At 56.5% G+C, this 15,392-nt stretch overlaps 1 protein-coding gene across 1 annotated transcript; it reads right to left on the reverse strand.

The window, feature by feature from the left end:
• Positions 1-633: 633 nt before the first annotated feature.
• Positions 634-2,655, reverse strand: LOC148218256 (serine/threonine-protein kinase pim-1-like). The gene is made up of 6 exons (XM_088157859.1): positions 2,644-2,655; positions 2,158-2,292; positions 2,025-2,075; positions 1,427-1,796; positions 1,042-1,218; positions 634-773 (listed from the first exon to the last, which is right to left on the reverse strand). The coding sequence occupies exons 1-6, from the start codon at positions 2,653-2,655 to the stop codon at positions 634-636; spliced, it is 885 nt and encodes a 294-aa protein (XP_088013985.1).
• Positions 2,656-15,392: the final 12,737 nt, after the last annotated feature.

Below are 15,392 nucleotides of genomic sequence, written 5' to 3' on the forward strand. Positions count from 1 at the left end.
CACCAGGCTGGCTGGCAGAAGCTGTAGGTGAGGCCAGGAGCCGGCTCCCCTTCCACAACATCCGTCCCCTGTCCCGCCAAAAAGCAGCTGGGCGGGCGGCGCAAAGATGAATATTCCCCATTGCCGCCGAGCGGGGAACCTCCGGCGCATGGCCAGGCCGAGCCCTGGCATGCCTGGGAGCACGAGCATCCCCCCGCCCCTGCACCGGCTGGGGACTCATCTTGATTTCGTCGGGGCACAGAGCCTGTCCTGTCCTCCAGGAAGGGGCAACAACCAAAGCCCGTGGGCTTTGCCCCGCCAGCGGCCAGCTCGAGGATGGTGTTCTCCGGCTCCGCGTCGTGCTCCAGAAGAACACGCCAGCTGTGCCTCGGCTTGCGGGGACATCACGATGCCATTGAGCTGCAGGGGGATGTTTCCCCTTGTCCAGTCTGTGGCAACTTCACTGCACTGTGCTACCACTTCTCCAATAGGACGGGGAGCCCTGAGCCGCTCCCTCCACAACTCCTGGGGACCCACGGAAGCGTCTCCTCGGCCGCGCTCTCTGCTCCGTGCCACGGCCACAGGGAAACGCTCTGGGGTTTGCTTTGAGCGCCATGAGATGTGAGCAGCTGGAACTTGCTGGGCTCCTGGATCCTACTGTGCAGAGGGATGGATCTCTGCTGTCTCCTGGGTCAGCTGGGGGTTCTGCAGCCAGGAATGCTCAAAAAGGTCTTCTAGGCATGGCCTGTCTGCAGGGTCCATGGATAAACACCACCTGATCAGGTGCTGGCACTCTGCAGAGAGAAACCAAAAACCCCTGGTCACCTCCTGTCCATGCTCTCCCAGATTCCACAGTGCCCACCCCACACTAGGAGTGCTGGGGGCCGCACCCAAAGCTTCCCATCCATCCTCCCTTTTGGAGCAGAGCAGCACACATGCCACCTCCTCCAGCTAAGCCCAGGAGATCAACCTCCTCCCTAGCTGCAAGAGCAGGACGATAATGTGCCAGCTGCCATCTCTCAAGCCCATTCTTGCTCCTGTGCCTTGAAAACATATCCCCACCTTGAGACACCCGGGGTGGCAAGAAGAACTGGCCCCGGATGATGTCCTCAGGGGTTTTGAAAGGAAGGTGCCCGCAGACCAGGTCATAGAGCAGGATGCCCAGGGACCAGATGGTGGCTGGCTGGCCATGGTAGCAGCCGAAGAGGATCCACTCTGGCGGGTTGTACTGCGGCGTTCCTATGGGACACGGGCACAGATCATCAGGCCGATGCTGCTCCCTCCCTCCCAGCCAGCTCAAACACAGCCAGACCCTGCCCCCGCCAAAAAACAACTTGGCTGCAGCCGGCTGAAGAAGGATTCCCCCTCCCTCCCTCCCTCCGTCCTCCCCTGTGCCAGCAAAGGGGAGAACCTCCACTGCCCAGCTGGGCCCTGGCTTTGGGCTCACCTGCCATGTGGGTGTAGAACGTGTCCTGGAGGAAGGTTCCGCAGCCAAAGTCAATGAGCTTCACGTCGCCCGTGGCCAGGTCAACGAGGATGTTCTCGGCCTTGATGTCGCGGTGCAGGACGCCGCGGCTGGTGCAGTGCCGCACGGCCTGCAGCACCTGGCGGAACAGCCCCCGCGCCACGGGCTCTGGCAGGAACCCCCCCGCATCCAGCAAGTGCCACAGGTCCCGACAGCGCTCCGGACGCTCCATGACCAGCGCGAAGCCGTCGGGCAGCTCAAACCAGTCCAGGAGCCGCACGACGCCGCGGAAGCCAGGGCACGACACCATCCACAGCAGCACCAGCTCCAGTGGCACCAGGGCGCCCTTGTGCTGCGGGGGGACCGCGATGCCGTCAGCGGGGCCGATGCTGCGCCGCGCCTTCGGCACCCCCTGCCCGGCGCCACCGCAGCTCACATTGCCCGGCCCGGGACGCTGCGCGGCCCCCGCTCACTCCACGCTCGCTCCCCTCGCAGCGTCCCGGCTCCCACCCTGCCGGGCCTGGCCTTAGCCCCGCCCGGCACGCCCCGCCGGCTGCTCCCGCTGGCCCCGCTCACTCACCAGCCGCGCCCACTCCCAGATGCGATCCCGGCTCACTCGCTTGATGGCCACCTGCAAGCCAAGACAAGTGGCGGGCTGAGTTCATCGCCCGCCGATTCCCCCCTCCCCGCTCCGAGCCGGCCCCGTCTCTTACCGGGGCGCCATCGGCGAGCCGGGTCCCGGCGTAAACGCTGCCGCAGCCGCCCCTCCCCAGCAGCGGGCCCTCCCGGTAGAGCTGCTCCAGGGGAGGCTTCTCCGCCCGTGCGGACGGCACCGCGCTCTCGGCATTCTGCCCGGGGCACCCACTCGCCCCAGGCGCTGCTGCTTGTCCAGCCGCCCCGGGCTCCGGCGCCTCGGGGCCGGCGGCCGAGCTGACGGGCGGCGGGGCTCGCACCGGGGAAGCTGCCGGCGACGGGGCGGGAGCCGGGCGGCTGCGGGGCGGCTCCGGGCGGAACCGCGGGAGGGGCCTCGTTCGGGGCCGGGGCCGGGCCAGGGCCCGCGGCAGGCGGAGCCAAAAGGCGATGATGCTCCAGCACCACCACCAGCAGAGTGAGGGGCTCCTGCAGAGGCTCTTCAAAAGGCGCCGCAGCCAGTGCGGGCAGAGGCGGGCAGGGGCCCGGCTCGCCCACGAGCGCCTTGCGCAGCGTGGCATGAGCCCGGCTGGGAGAGGCGGAATACGGACGGGACGGAACGGGAGTAGAGGGAGTGTGAAAGGAAGAAGGGGACGGAGAGCGAGTCGAAATTCGAGCGAAAACCGATCGAGAGAAGCGCTGCTGCTGCTGCTGCTGCCGCTGCTGCGGAGCCGCCGGAGCGCGCGGCCGTTCTTCCTCCGCGAGCCCAACGGAGGAGCGGCCGCGCGCCCCGCGGAACGAAAGAAACAAACAAAGAAATAAAAAACGAAGCTAATTCGTATTAGAGAAATAACCAAATAAAGAAATGTAGGAATAAAGAAGACTGTTGGCTTGTGGCTTTCTTCTTTGGGTGAGATGAAGCATTTCATGGAGAAGAATTGCCTCTTCTGACAGTTTTGCCAGTGTGGACAGGAGAAGAGCATTTAAATTTCAACTAGTAAGGAGAAATCGTGTCAGTATTGTCATCTCTTTTCATTCTCTGTTGAGATACTTGCAGGCTGCCAAAAGACATTGTCTGCAATGTGGAACTTTGTTCCAAGTTTCTTTTCTGCCCGAGGATGAGGAGGGGAGGTATCCCAGACTCATGGAGTCATGGCATGGTTTGGCTGGGAAGGGACCTGAAAGATCACATCGCTGCAACCCCCTGCTGTGGCTGGGGACCCCTTGCTCTAGACCGGCTTGTCTGGAGCTTCATTCAGCCTGGCCTCGTACGCTGTCAGGGATGGAGCATCCACAGATTCTCTGGGCAACGTGCTCCAGGAAAGTCTTTTTTCTGAATTTCTCTTCTAAACCTACTCTCTCTCTTTCAGTTTCAATCCATTCTCCCTTGTGTTCTCTCTGCCTGTCCTTATACAAAGTCCCTATCTGGCTTTCTTGTAGGTTGCTGTCAGATACTGGAAGGCCACAGTTCAGTAAAGCCTAAGCCTAAGCCTCAGTCTCTTTTCCAGGCTGAAGAAGCCCAGCTGTCTCAGGCTTTCCTTGCAGGAGAGCTGCTCCAGCCCTCGCAGCATCTCGCTGTCCCTCCTGGGCACCTGCTCCAGCGCGTCCCTGTCCTTGCGGGCCGTGCTGGGGAGCCCAGCAGAGCCGGACGCGGCCCTGCAGGTGCAGCGACAGCGGCTGCAGGAGACACGGCCCTGACAGCGGCTGCAGGAGCCGGCAATTGGCGATTGGCCGCCCGCTCCGCAGAGAGCCGGGGCGCGGGGCACGGCAGGAGTTTTAGGCACGGAACTGTGTTATGAGGTGCTGTGAGCTCGTGGGGGATGGCAGGAGATGAATTCCCAGAAATGGCTGTAACGGGCATCGATGGGGTTGGCAGCATTCAGGGGATCTGGAGACATTTTTGGGGGGTCCCAAGTGGGCACTGAGGGGGCATTTAGGGATCGTGGAGGGTCTGGGGGACACGTATGGGACATAAAGGGGGTTGACACCAGGATTCTGTGGAGCGCGGGGCATGATGGGTGTTGTAGTCCCGGCTCCAATGGGGCTCTATAGGGCCGCGGTGCATGACGGGAGTTAGAGGCAGAAAGGAAAGATGGCGCCGACTGCAGGCACCGCCCCCGAAGCACCGATCCCCGGAGCTGAACCTCCTTGGTGGGGCTTTGGGCTGGCACACACCTGAGGAGTGTGTCTGTATTCAATGGGGAAAAATAGGAGTTTTAGATTGCTTAAAAACTAAAAAAAAGGGAAAAATCCCTCTTTCCCTGATTGCAGCCAGTTCTCCAAGCAAAGCAGGTGCCAGGTGAGTTAGGACAGACAGGATGTGGTTGGGGAATGTGGAGCAAGGTTGTCCACACTGGCTCAGACCTCAAGGCACAGCTTCTGTGAGCAGGCCAGACCTCCTGAGGGGAAACCCTGCATCAATATCAATCACAGAATGCTGCAGTCAGCTGTGCTCTAAAGAGAACAGTCATAAAACACACACTCTGAAATAATAATAAATATCTCCAAGACGCTCTTTGGATTATTTCTCCATAACTTTAATAGGAAAGCTTCCTAATGAAGTGCACCAGACCAGAGGGAAATCAAGGCACATCCGTGGTTTGTTAGGAAATATCTCAAGAATTCAGTCAGAATCAAACTCCAAAGTTTCTGATACCATTCATGGGTCCCACTGAAAGACACAACTGATAAAGTGTCCCCAGGTTCCAGTTAGAGCAGTCAATAGTTAAAAAAACAGTATAATCATGGACAAAGACCCTCTAACTAATTAAAGTTACAAAGTGGTGTGTTTATTCACCAGTGGGCAGCATAGGAGTCACCTCTGAAAGGCCTGACCGCCCCGAACAAGGTTCTTTGCCATCTATTTATTGCCCAAGATCTTACATACAATACATCTGCATAACCCCAGCACCTCCCATCCCCACCCCATATTAAAATGAGCCCATTAGTCCTTCACACGTGTGCAGTTCTTCTCTTGAATTGGGTCAGTGGTCTCGAAATGGGTCAGTGGTCTGGAAGGATGAAGTCAGGAGAGTCTTCATCAGGTCTCAGTGACCCTCTGGCACGATCCAAGGCCCCGTGCTTCATGGTTAATGGTTTACTTATTTTACGTTCTTCTGTACGTAAATTTATAATAGCAGATAATTATACCAATTAGTTCTAGCCTAAGCTTCTAGTAATTATTAACCTACCATTTACCTACCTAACTTACATCTTGGTCATGGAAACTACTTCTACCCTTAGCAAAAATCTTAACTTTTTTAAACCATGATTCACTACAACCGAGAGGAGTTCCTGTGTTTCGACAGCGACGTGGGGCTGTTCATGGGATTCACCCCCTATGGGGAGATAAAGGCCCAGCACTTGAACAGCAAACCAGAAACACTGGAGCATTATGGGGCTCAGGTGGGCACCGTTTGCCCACACAACTCCAAGATCATTGCCCCGTTCAGCGTGGAGAGCAGAGGTGAGCATGGGACAGAGCGTGTCCCCTTGGGCCCTGGCCCAGGAATGACCCTGGAGCCTCTCAAAAACTCCCTGGGAATCCCCCCAGAGCACCCAGCCCTCCCTGTGCCCATCCCCGGGCCTTCCTGCTCCTCTCAGTCAGTCCTGTGGCTCTCCCAGTCCATCCCAGTCCCCCTCCCAGTGCCAACTCAGTTCATCCCCTTGTCCCCATAGTCCCTCACAGACCCTGCCCCTCTTTCTCAGTCAATTTCCAATCTAGTCTCAGTCCACTCCAAGTCTTCACAGTCCACTCCCAGACCTCCACCCTCTTTCCCAGTGCACCCCTAGTGCCTCCCAGTTCATTTCCAGTTTGTCTCTATGCCACACCAGCCCTCTCCTGCCTCTCCCAGTTCCCCCCAGCTGATCCCAGTGTGTCCCACTCTCTCCCTGTGCCCCCCAGTGTGTCCATCTCACTGGTCCTCGAGCTCCCAGCCCGTCCCTGGCCGCCTGCTCTGCTCTGGGATGGATTTCTACCCTGCTCAGATCCAGCTGAGCTGGTTCCAGGGCCAGAAGGAGCTCTCAGGGCATGTGGTGGCCAGCGACCTCGTCCCTAAAGGGGACTGGACCCACGAACTTCTGTTCCTGCTGGAACTTCCCCCCGGCACGGGGTCACCTCCAGCTGCCAGGGGGAGCATGTCAGCCTGGAGCACCCCCTGAGCCGACACTGGGGCACATCCCGGACCCCACAGTGGGGGAGTGTGGGGAGGCACTGGGAGGGCTAGGAGGGGGATTGGGGTGTGCTGGGAGTAACTGGGAGGGAGTTTGAGATAGCCTGGTTTAAACTAGGAGTAGGGCTTGTGGATCTGGAAAGGCTTAGAAGAAGTTTGAAGGATGCTGGGGAGGGTGGGAAGGGGGTCTGGGGGTCCTAGTGGGCACTGGGAGGGAGTCTGGGGGTGTTGGGTGTAACTGGGAGGGATTTGAGTGAACCTGGAGGGGATGGAAAAAGATCAGGGATTGGAAAGCAGGAGTTGGAATGAGGTTGGTTATGCTGGTAAGAGACTGGGAGGGTCTTGGTGAGTCCAGGTGGGACTGGGAGAGGGTTTGGGGGTCCTGGGGTGGTGGAGGGCAAATAGGAGGGGGTTGTGGGATCCTGAGAGGGACAGAAGGGGCTTTGGTGGGTCCTGGGGAGGCTAGGAAGAGACTGGGAGGAGCTCTCAGGGGGTCCTGAGCGAGCTAGAAGTGATTGGGAGGGTGCTTGGAGGGGGCTTGGGGTGTCTGTGAGAGGTTTTAGGGGATCCTGACTCCTGCGGGACCCCCAAAGATGCCGCCAGCCGCTGCCGTCAGTACCTTACTGCGGGGATTGGGGGTTCTGTGTTGGGCTTCGTCTTCCTGGTGCTGGGGCTCGGCTTCTACCTGTGCAAGAAGGTGAGGGGGGGTGCCGGGGGGGTCGTGGACACCTTTCCCCGGAGCGTGTGTGTTCCCCCCAGCCTGGTGTCACCTTCTTTTCTCTGCCCTCAGAGCTCCTGAGCCAGCAGTGGCTGCAGCCCCTCCCCGCTACCTCGGGCCCGGCCGGGACCCCCGCTCCGTCCCCACGCTGATTTAGGAGGGGGGTGGTGCGTCCCCCCCAGCCCTGCTTTCACTCTGCCCACGTCCAGCTTCTCCCAGGAATCCAAAGAAAACTTCCCAGTTCACCCCGGACCCGTTTATTGGGGGGAGGGACTTGGGGGGACCCCGCGGGAGGATCGTGACTGGGCGGGGAGGGTGGGGCCCAGGTGGGGAACACTGGGTGCTGCGGGTCTGCCCGGCAACCGGTGAGTCATCACAGCTGCTCTCGCTGATTGGCTGAATCTTCTCCATCGCATTCTCTGATTGGCTGAGGAGAGGCCCGGGAGTTGAGAGAAGGAACAGGAGAGATCCCGCCCCGAGCACCGGCACGGGAACAACAGACCCAGCCTGGGCACAGCGAGGGAATTTATTACCCAATAAATCAGAGCACGAGAAGGACAAGGGAGAGAAATCTTTGCATACCTTTCCCCCCACCCAACAGGGATCACCAGGACCACGGATCACCAGGGCTCTGCCTAACGGGGGTCACTGAGGATCATCGAAAGCTGATCCTCCCATGGGAGATGGAGCTGGAGCAGAGCACGAAGCTCTTCCCGCACTCCAGGCAGTCGGAGGACTTCCCTTAGTGGTGACTCCGTTGGTGTTGGGTCAAGTGAGACCTCCGTGAGAAGCTCTTCCTACACTCAGGACACTCATAGGGCCTCTCCCTGGTGTGGATGTGCTGGTGCCTGATGAGATGGGAATTGTACCTGAAACCCTTCCCGCAGTCGGGGCAGCGGAAGGGCCTTTCCTCTCTGTGAATCCGCTCATGTCTGAGGAGATCAGAGCTGGTCTGAAACCTCTTCCCACACTTGAGACACTCGTAGGGTCTCTCCCCGGTGTGGATGCGCTGGTGTTTTCTCAGGTTGGAGCTGTCGCTGAAGCTCTTCCCACATTCCAAGCAGGTGTAGGGCCGGTCCCTAGTGTGGATCACCTGGTGTCGCATCAGGTCGGAGCTGTAGCTGAATCCCTTCCCACATTCCCTACACTCATAGGGCCGTTTCCCAGTGTGGATCCTCTGGTGTTGCATCAGCTGAGAGCTGTAGCTGAAACCCTTCCCACATTCCGAGCACTCGTGGAGCTTCTCCCCGGTATGGATGTGCTGGTGCTTGATTAGATGGGAGTTTTGCTTGAAGCCCTTCCCGCAGTGGGGGCAGCGGAAGGGCCTCTCCTCTGTGTGAATCCGCTCATGTTTGAGGCAATCGGAGCTGCTCTGAAACCTCTTCCCACACTTGGGGCACTCGTAGGCTCTCTCCCCGGTGTGGATGCGCTGGTGTCTTCTCAGGTTGGAGCTGTCGCTGAAGCTCTTCCCACATTGCCCACACTCGTAGGGCTTCTCCCCAGTGTGGATCCTCTGGTGTCGGATCAGGCTGGAGCTGTAGCTGAAACCCTTCCCACATTCCAAGCACTTGTGCAGCTTCTCCCCTCCATGAGGCTTCTCCACCAGCTCTGAGCTCCGCCTGGATCTCTGGCCACCTTCCCAGCTCAGGGAGGGTCTTTCCTCCTTGTAGCTCCCTGGGCTGGGTTTGCAGCCCCTCCTTGAGGAGGATCTCTGGGGCTTTTTCTCCTCCTCCATCTGCCCAGGTCTTTGGAATGAAAAATCCTGGTTTGGAGGAAAACAAAAGAGGAGAGGGCCTTAGGCTGGGGGTTTCTCCTTGCCCAGGTTCATTCAGGAAGTCATGGGGCATCTTGACCCTGTAAAAACCTCCAAAACGCCACAACAGCACGAGGGGGCCCGGCCTTGGCGCTCCCCCCCCCACCTCCCCAAATTCCCCTGGCGGGGGGCGCTGGGGCCCGGGCCGGGCGCAGGTGGCTCCAGGTGGGCAACGCTGGGAGCTGCGGCTCTGCCCGGACACTGCTGCGTCATCACCGCCGCGCGCTCTCATTGGCTCAGCGCTGCCCGAGGGGCGGGGCTGCACCAAGCCGGGACACCCTGCTCCAGGGGGGATGGCCCCAAAACGGGGGACCCCCAGGCAAGGAACAACAGCAAAGTGTCTCTACAAACACATGCTGCGAATCCGCTTGGACATAGGGCCAGGGACGTGGACATAAGGAAGTGACAGCAGAAGCCATCAGGGTCAGAAAATGTTATTAATTGACCACGCAGACTGCTGCTCAGCCAAGCTCCTGCTCAGTTCATGAATTCCCAGAACAACAAAGACTTAACAGAGCCATGAATATCGATAGCTATTCAAAAGTGGGGTGCATATTAACGGGGAGGAATTCAGTAGGTGCATTGGAAAGTCTGTACCTCTCAAGTACTTTGGCCAATGGGAAAAGGGAGAGGGAGATGTAGCTGGAAAAATTAGGAGGAAAAGGAGGCTGTGTCTACTAACAATTGCAGAGACCCCATGGGAAATGGCCCACGGCCTCTCCCTTTCTTTATGAATGAAATTAGTTTTACAGGACTCCTCTGTCTTCTTTGTGCACAGAATCCTGTGGTGATGTGAATTTTTCCACACACCTTGGGGCTCAGCCGGAATTCCTTCCCCCGTTTGGGGTGGGGGCAGTGAGTGGAGCTGAAGGTGCCTCACCCAGTTTGGGTGATCGGCTCCCTTGGGTGGCGGCGGCACCGGGCATGGATTGGGTACCCGAGAGTGACCAGGAGACAGACGAGTGACAGATCAGGGAGGGCTGGGAAGAGTCGGCAGCCAGAGAGCACTGAAAATCTCAGCAGTGACTACAGTGGGATCTTCGAGGACTAAACATGGCAGGGCACCCATGGAGGGTACAAAGGGAAAGCCAGGAAGGGCTCCTGGCAAAAGGGATGATGATCCCAAAAATATCTCTGAAGGGTCCCTTGGGAGCATGTTGAGGGAGTTTGCACATTCTCCCAGAGGTAATCAAGGACATGGACACCCACAGGGGCATTAAGGGAAGTCCAGAAGGGATTTAGACAACAGGAGATGGATGCTGTTGGTGTGCTGGGAAGGAATTGGCTGAAGGGGAGTGTGCAGGAATATGGCTCAGGCAAGAAGCAGCAGGAGGAATCTATGTGGGAAGAAAATGGATGATGACAAAGAGAAGGAAGAGAAAAATACTGAGGATGGGCATTTTTTTCAGTAGGCTCTTATCCTCCAAAGTTGCCAGCTGATGCAGATCCTTTGTATCCCCGGTTGCCAGGACAGGCACACAAGGAGGTCAGGATTGCAGGGGGTTTCTCTGTGCTGGGCAGCGGCAGGAGCGGGCGCAGAGGGGCGGCACCGGGAGCACGGGCTGGGGGCCTGTGGGGAGCTGCGGGGCCGGGCCGGGGCTGTGGGGCAGCCGGGGCTCAGCGCCGGGCGCTGCCTGAGCCCAGCACCCCCCGGCAATTGCAGGCCCGGCAGTGGCCCCCGGCCCCCAGGAGGCTGCGGGACGCCCCGGCCGCTGCCCGGCCCCGTGGAGCTGCCGGCCCTGCCCGCCGGGGGGGCCGCGTTTGGACACTGCGGCAGGACAGGCACCGGCTCTGGGATACGGGCTGGCCACGGCAGCCACAGCACAAGGAGCAGCACGAAGGAACAGCCTGGAAATGGGGACTGGACGTGCAAGGATCGAGATTAGCTTTTAAGCATTTTCCTTGGGTCACTGCAGAAAGGAATGATTTAGCAGAAAGCTCAGCAGCTGTCAGAGGATGAGCACCCCCAGGCACTGAGGGGGCTGCAGGAGGGGCAGAAGAAGCCCCTGGAGCAGTTGGTCACAAAGGCACAGCAGGGGAATGCAAGAAGGGATGAGGAAAAGGCCAAGGGGAAGGCAAAGGCCATGGCAGAGTTTCTACAGCCCCTGAGGGATGAACCCCTGGGCCCAAGGGGGCCCCAGCACCCAGGGGACTGGGTTTGAAATGCAGGAATTCCTATGTGTTCCTAATTGTGATTGTAATTTCCTGGGAAGGTTTTTGATGTCTAAATTTGGAATGCAAATTAATATTGGAAAAGGTGATACAGAGGCTAGTTCTGTTGCACTTTGTGTCAAATGTCTGGCAAGGCCTATGCTGAAGTGAGCCCAGAAGTGTGGGCAGCTCCAGGAAAATAGGGAAATTAGATATGGAGCCTCTCCAAAGTACTTTGAAGCAACCAGGACAAGTGGCGTCTGAAAGCAATACCCTATTCCAAGGGAGGGAAGGCCTTACAGCCTCTTATTGAGTCCCTGCTAAAGGCAGGGCTTTTGGAGCCAGGGATTTCTTCCTAAGACATTCCTATCTTGCCAGTCAAGAAACTGGAGGGATGGACACCAGGAGGAAAGCAGAATTTTCAAGTGTTAAAAAGCAGATTAACTGAGCCTCCTGCCCTGGCCCTACCACAAAGGGAAAAAGAATTTGAATTGTATGAGAATGCTAAACAGGGCCATGCCAAAGGAATTCTCATGCTAAAATGTTTAACCCAGTGGCCAGAGTGGCCTCATTGTCTGCAGAATTGTGCAGCCACAGCTTTAATGGGACCTGAGGCCCAAAAACTGCTGGAAGGAGGATCTCCTGTTGGTCAAGTCTTGGATCAAATTAAAGCTTTGATAACCAAAAGAGTGCCTGCACTGCCACAGCTGCTGGGGAAGACAATGGCAGAATTCCACTCTGCCTCTCAGTTACACTCACACACTGGCCTGCCCGGGATTCCATTGTTGGAAAATATACCTAGTTTAAATTTTTAAAAGTTATTTCTCAACTCAGGCTTGTTTTGCCTTTGCACTGGGGAAAGAAATTTTAAAGAACTTTTTAATGGGTGTTACACCAGTCAATAGGGATGAGTTTAATATGTCAACAGACTGGGAAGAGCCCAAAAGACACCCACAAAGAGAATGCCCATCAACAAAACCTCAACGAAACATCAGCAAATATCAAAGAACACCCACCCCAGACTGCCCCCGGCATAGAGCATAGATGGAGACACCTGGTCTGGAAAAGGCTGAGAAGGAAATCCAGGAGTTCGGACCTCATTAACATCACAAGAGGAGAAATCCGGGTCTGCTACGAAACAAAATACTAAGAACCACACAACTTTGAAGCAGTGAGGAACAGACGAGTGGATTTCTATGGGTTCAGGCTGTAAAAACTTTGTGAAAATCTAGTAAAACTCACGTGTCACGAAATTATTTTCTTTGCACATCCGGGCTATGTGTGGATGAAATTATTTCTGTTGCACACCCCGACCAGAATCAAGTAAAACCTTGACTCTCCAACACCAAAGGTAATATTGGAGAGTTTTGTTTTTCCTGCAGTTTAACTGACAAGATTACACCATTAGAAAAAAATTTCATAATAATCCTACTTTTATATTATCAGTTAGGATTGGGCCAGGGTTGTGACAATTTTTACTCCCAGGAAAAGCAGAAAAAACTTGATTGCATTGGAATATTTTTCTACATATTTGCAGGAGGCTCTTAATGATGGCAGAATGTCGGAATGGATTTTTGGATGCGCATCTTTAGGTTGCATTTGGCAAAACTAGAAGAGTATTAATGGTGAGACTTTAATGCATAACCAGTTAATACAAAATCGTTTAGAAAAAAAAGCAAAACAAAACAAAACAAGCAGGTTGTGGGGGTGCACATGTGAATCACCTAATGGCAGCTCTGGAAGAAAAGCATCGGTTCTAGGCAGCCAGGAGGGGAGCTTTAGAAATGCAAATTACCTGAAGCAAAGTGTGGACAATGCCCCAGGATCTTCCTGCCTGGGGGAGGAATTTGGCTGATTCTCTCTGCCCCTCACCCCAAGCTCTGCCTGCTTGCACAGATGGAATTTGCACAGATAAAGGCAGAGTCCACAGTGAGGATATCTGACTGCAACAGAAATTGGTTAAGCTGCAAAGGGAAACAGCAAATGGAGAATGTTGGGAAAACTTCATGAAAAAAAAGTGTGGGGGGGGAATCATCCCTCTCCCCAGAGCACTGAGGTGTTTTTGCTAGTCCAGAGAAATCACTTGGGAATCCAAACATTTGATGATTTAATAAGATAAAAGTGGTCAATTGATGCAGCCCTGGCTGGAAGGAGCACCCAAAATTGGGAAAAAGATGAACGGCCACTAGAACAAATCCTACAACACCATGGACCAACCCCTGGGATCCCTAACGAATTCATATCAGAAGACAGAAAATCCATCCGTAATTTGAGTGGCATAATTAGGTTAAAAAGTGTCCTTGAAATAATAACCAACCAGACAGCCCCAGCTCCTGAACTTCCTGACGACCAATCCACTGAAATGAGGAACGAGACATTTCACCATGGGATGGGATCAGATTATCTATTAACAGAAAAAGGTGGAGTTTGTGGAAAATTAAACTATTGAAATTGCTGTTTGCAAGCAGATGATAACCGGAAAGTGGTGAAACAGATAACAAAGGAAATAAGAAATTAGCTCATGTACCAGTCCAAAGAGGGAAAGGATGGGAATGGGACACGTTTTCGTGGTTCCCTGGCAGACCATGGCTTAAACGAATGCTGCTCCTCCTCTGACCTGCTGCACCAACTCTCATCTTTTTACCATGCAAGACACCTTGCGTCAAAGAGGATGCAGGAAAAGAGATTGAGTCAACGGAAATTAAAAGTTTGTAAAGGCAATTCTTGAGAAAACGAGAAAAGGAGGGATTGAAGGCAGTAAGATTAATATCGTAGTAGAGTGCATATTAACAAGGACATGCAGTAGGCGGATCACGAAGTCTGAACCTTCCAAGTATCTCAGCCAGTGGGGAAAGAGAGAGGGAGATGCAGACGGGAAAATGAGGATAAAAAGGAGGCTGCGTTTTAGAGACCGCATGGCAAATGCCGCATGGCCTCTCTCTTTGTTCATCAATAAAGTCACTTTTACAAGACTGCTCTGTCTCCTCTGGGCACACAAACCTCTGGCCACGGGAATTTTCCCGCACAGCCCCGGGCACAGGGCAGACACCGCTGTGCCACCCACAGCAACCGGGACGAGCCAGCGCTGCTCCGGCACCGGCTCCTGCCGAGGCCCCAGCGGGAAGGAGACCGCGGGCAGCCGCTCCCGCAGCGCCCTCAGCCCAGCGCCAACACGGGCCGGCACCGGCACAACCAACCCGCCAGAGCCCCCTGCCGCCCCCGAGGCCCGCAGCGAGCCCCGAGCCCCCGCACAACCGAGCGCGGCTCCCACCTGCGCTGGGGCCGCCTCCGAGCTCCGCCGCCGCCTCCCCGGGCTCCGGCCGCTGCCGCCGCTGCCGGGCCCGCACAGACGCTGCCACAATGGCGCCTTTGCTGCTCTGCCCAATCAGCGCGCGAGAACCAGGAGTGACATTGGCACAATCAGCCAATGGCAGCGAGGGGCGGGCTCTGCACACGACCCAGCCTCGGCCCGCGCTCTCAGGGCCCCCCGGGCTGTGTGAGGGCAAAGGCGGAGATGAGGAACAGCCCTGGAACGGGCCCGGGCCTGAGCCGCCATTGGCCTGGAAACACAAACAAAGTTCTCCGCAGCTCCCGGCACGCCTTTCCCAGCCCTGCGTGTTCGCTGGCTCCGGCTCAGCGGGAAGCCCTGGAACCTCATTTCTCCTACCCCCTAATTAGGAGCATCAGTGCATGGCTTTGATTTCCCGCACAAAAAGGGAAAACTGCTCCAAAGCCCTGTGGATGAGTGGGAGAGGGGAGAGATTTCTGGCAGAAAACTCCAAAAACTCAGAGCATGAGAAGTAAATGAAGACCCTTCAATCCAGCTTTCCACACGCCTCCCTCCTTCCAGCTGCACCTCCTACCTCGGCAGTGCAGGGTGTGAGAAACGACGCTCACTTTGTAAAATTTTAAAGGTTTATTAAACCTTAGCAAAAAAAAAAATACACCAAAAGACTGAATAAAGAGAAAAATCAGCGCTGGGAGCACAGGACTAAAGCAGCAGACCCGGGTGTGATTTGGGGGCCCAGGGGCTCCGCGGGCCGCCCCCGCCCCCCCCGATCTCGGCCAACGGGTGCGAGTGGCGCGGCCCCGCTGCTGAGCACTGACCCCGCCCCGGGGGCCGCCGGGACCCCTCCGAAAAAAAAACCCCGCACCTGCACCCCCCCTTCAGTCCCTCCGACCTTCCCAGTCCTGGGGGAAAAGGGGGAAAGGGGAGGACCTGGGGCGGGATCACCCGGAGACCCCCGGGGTGAGGAGAGGGGGAGAGGGGAGGGTTGGGCTCGCGCTGAGTGGGGGGGGTCCCATGTGAGGATTTCGGGGGGGTTCGCTCGAGGAATTTTGGGGGTCCTCGTGCGACGGATCCTCGTTCAAAGGGCTCCACTCGTGCCACCGTCTCCTCGTGTCACCCAGACCAGTTTGGGGAGCACTTTGTGTCACCCAGAGGAATTTTGGGGCTCCTCGTGT

The sequence above is a fragment of the Sturnus vulgaris genome, unplaced genomic scaffold, assembly GCF_052056855.1.
Source record: "Sturnus vulgaris isolate bStuVul1 unplaced genomic scaffold, bStuVul1.hap1 Scaffold_192, whole genome shotgun sequence".
NCBI lineage: Eukaryota > Metazoa > Chordata > Aves > Passeriformes > Sturnidae > Sturnus > Sturnus vulgaris.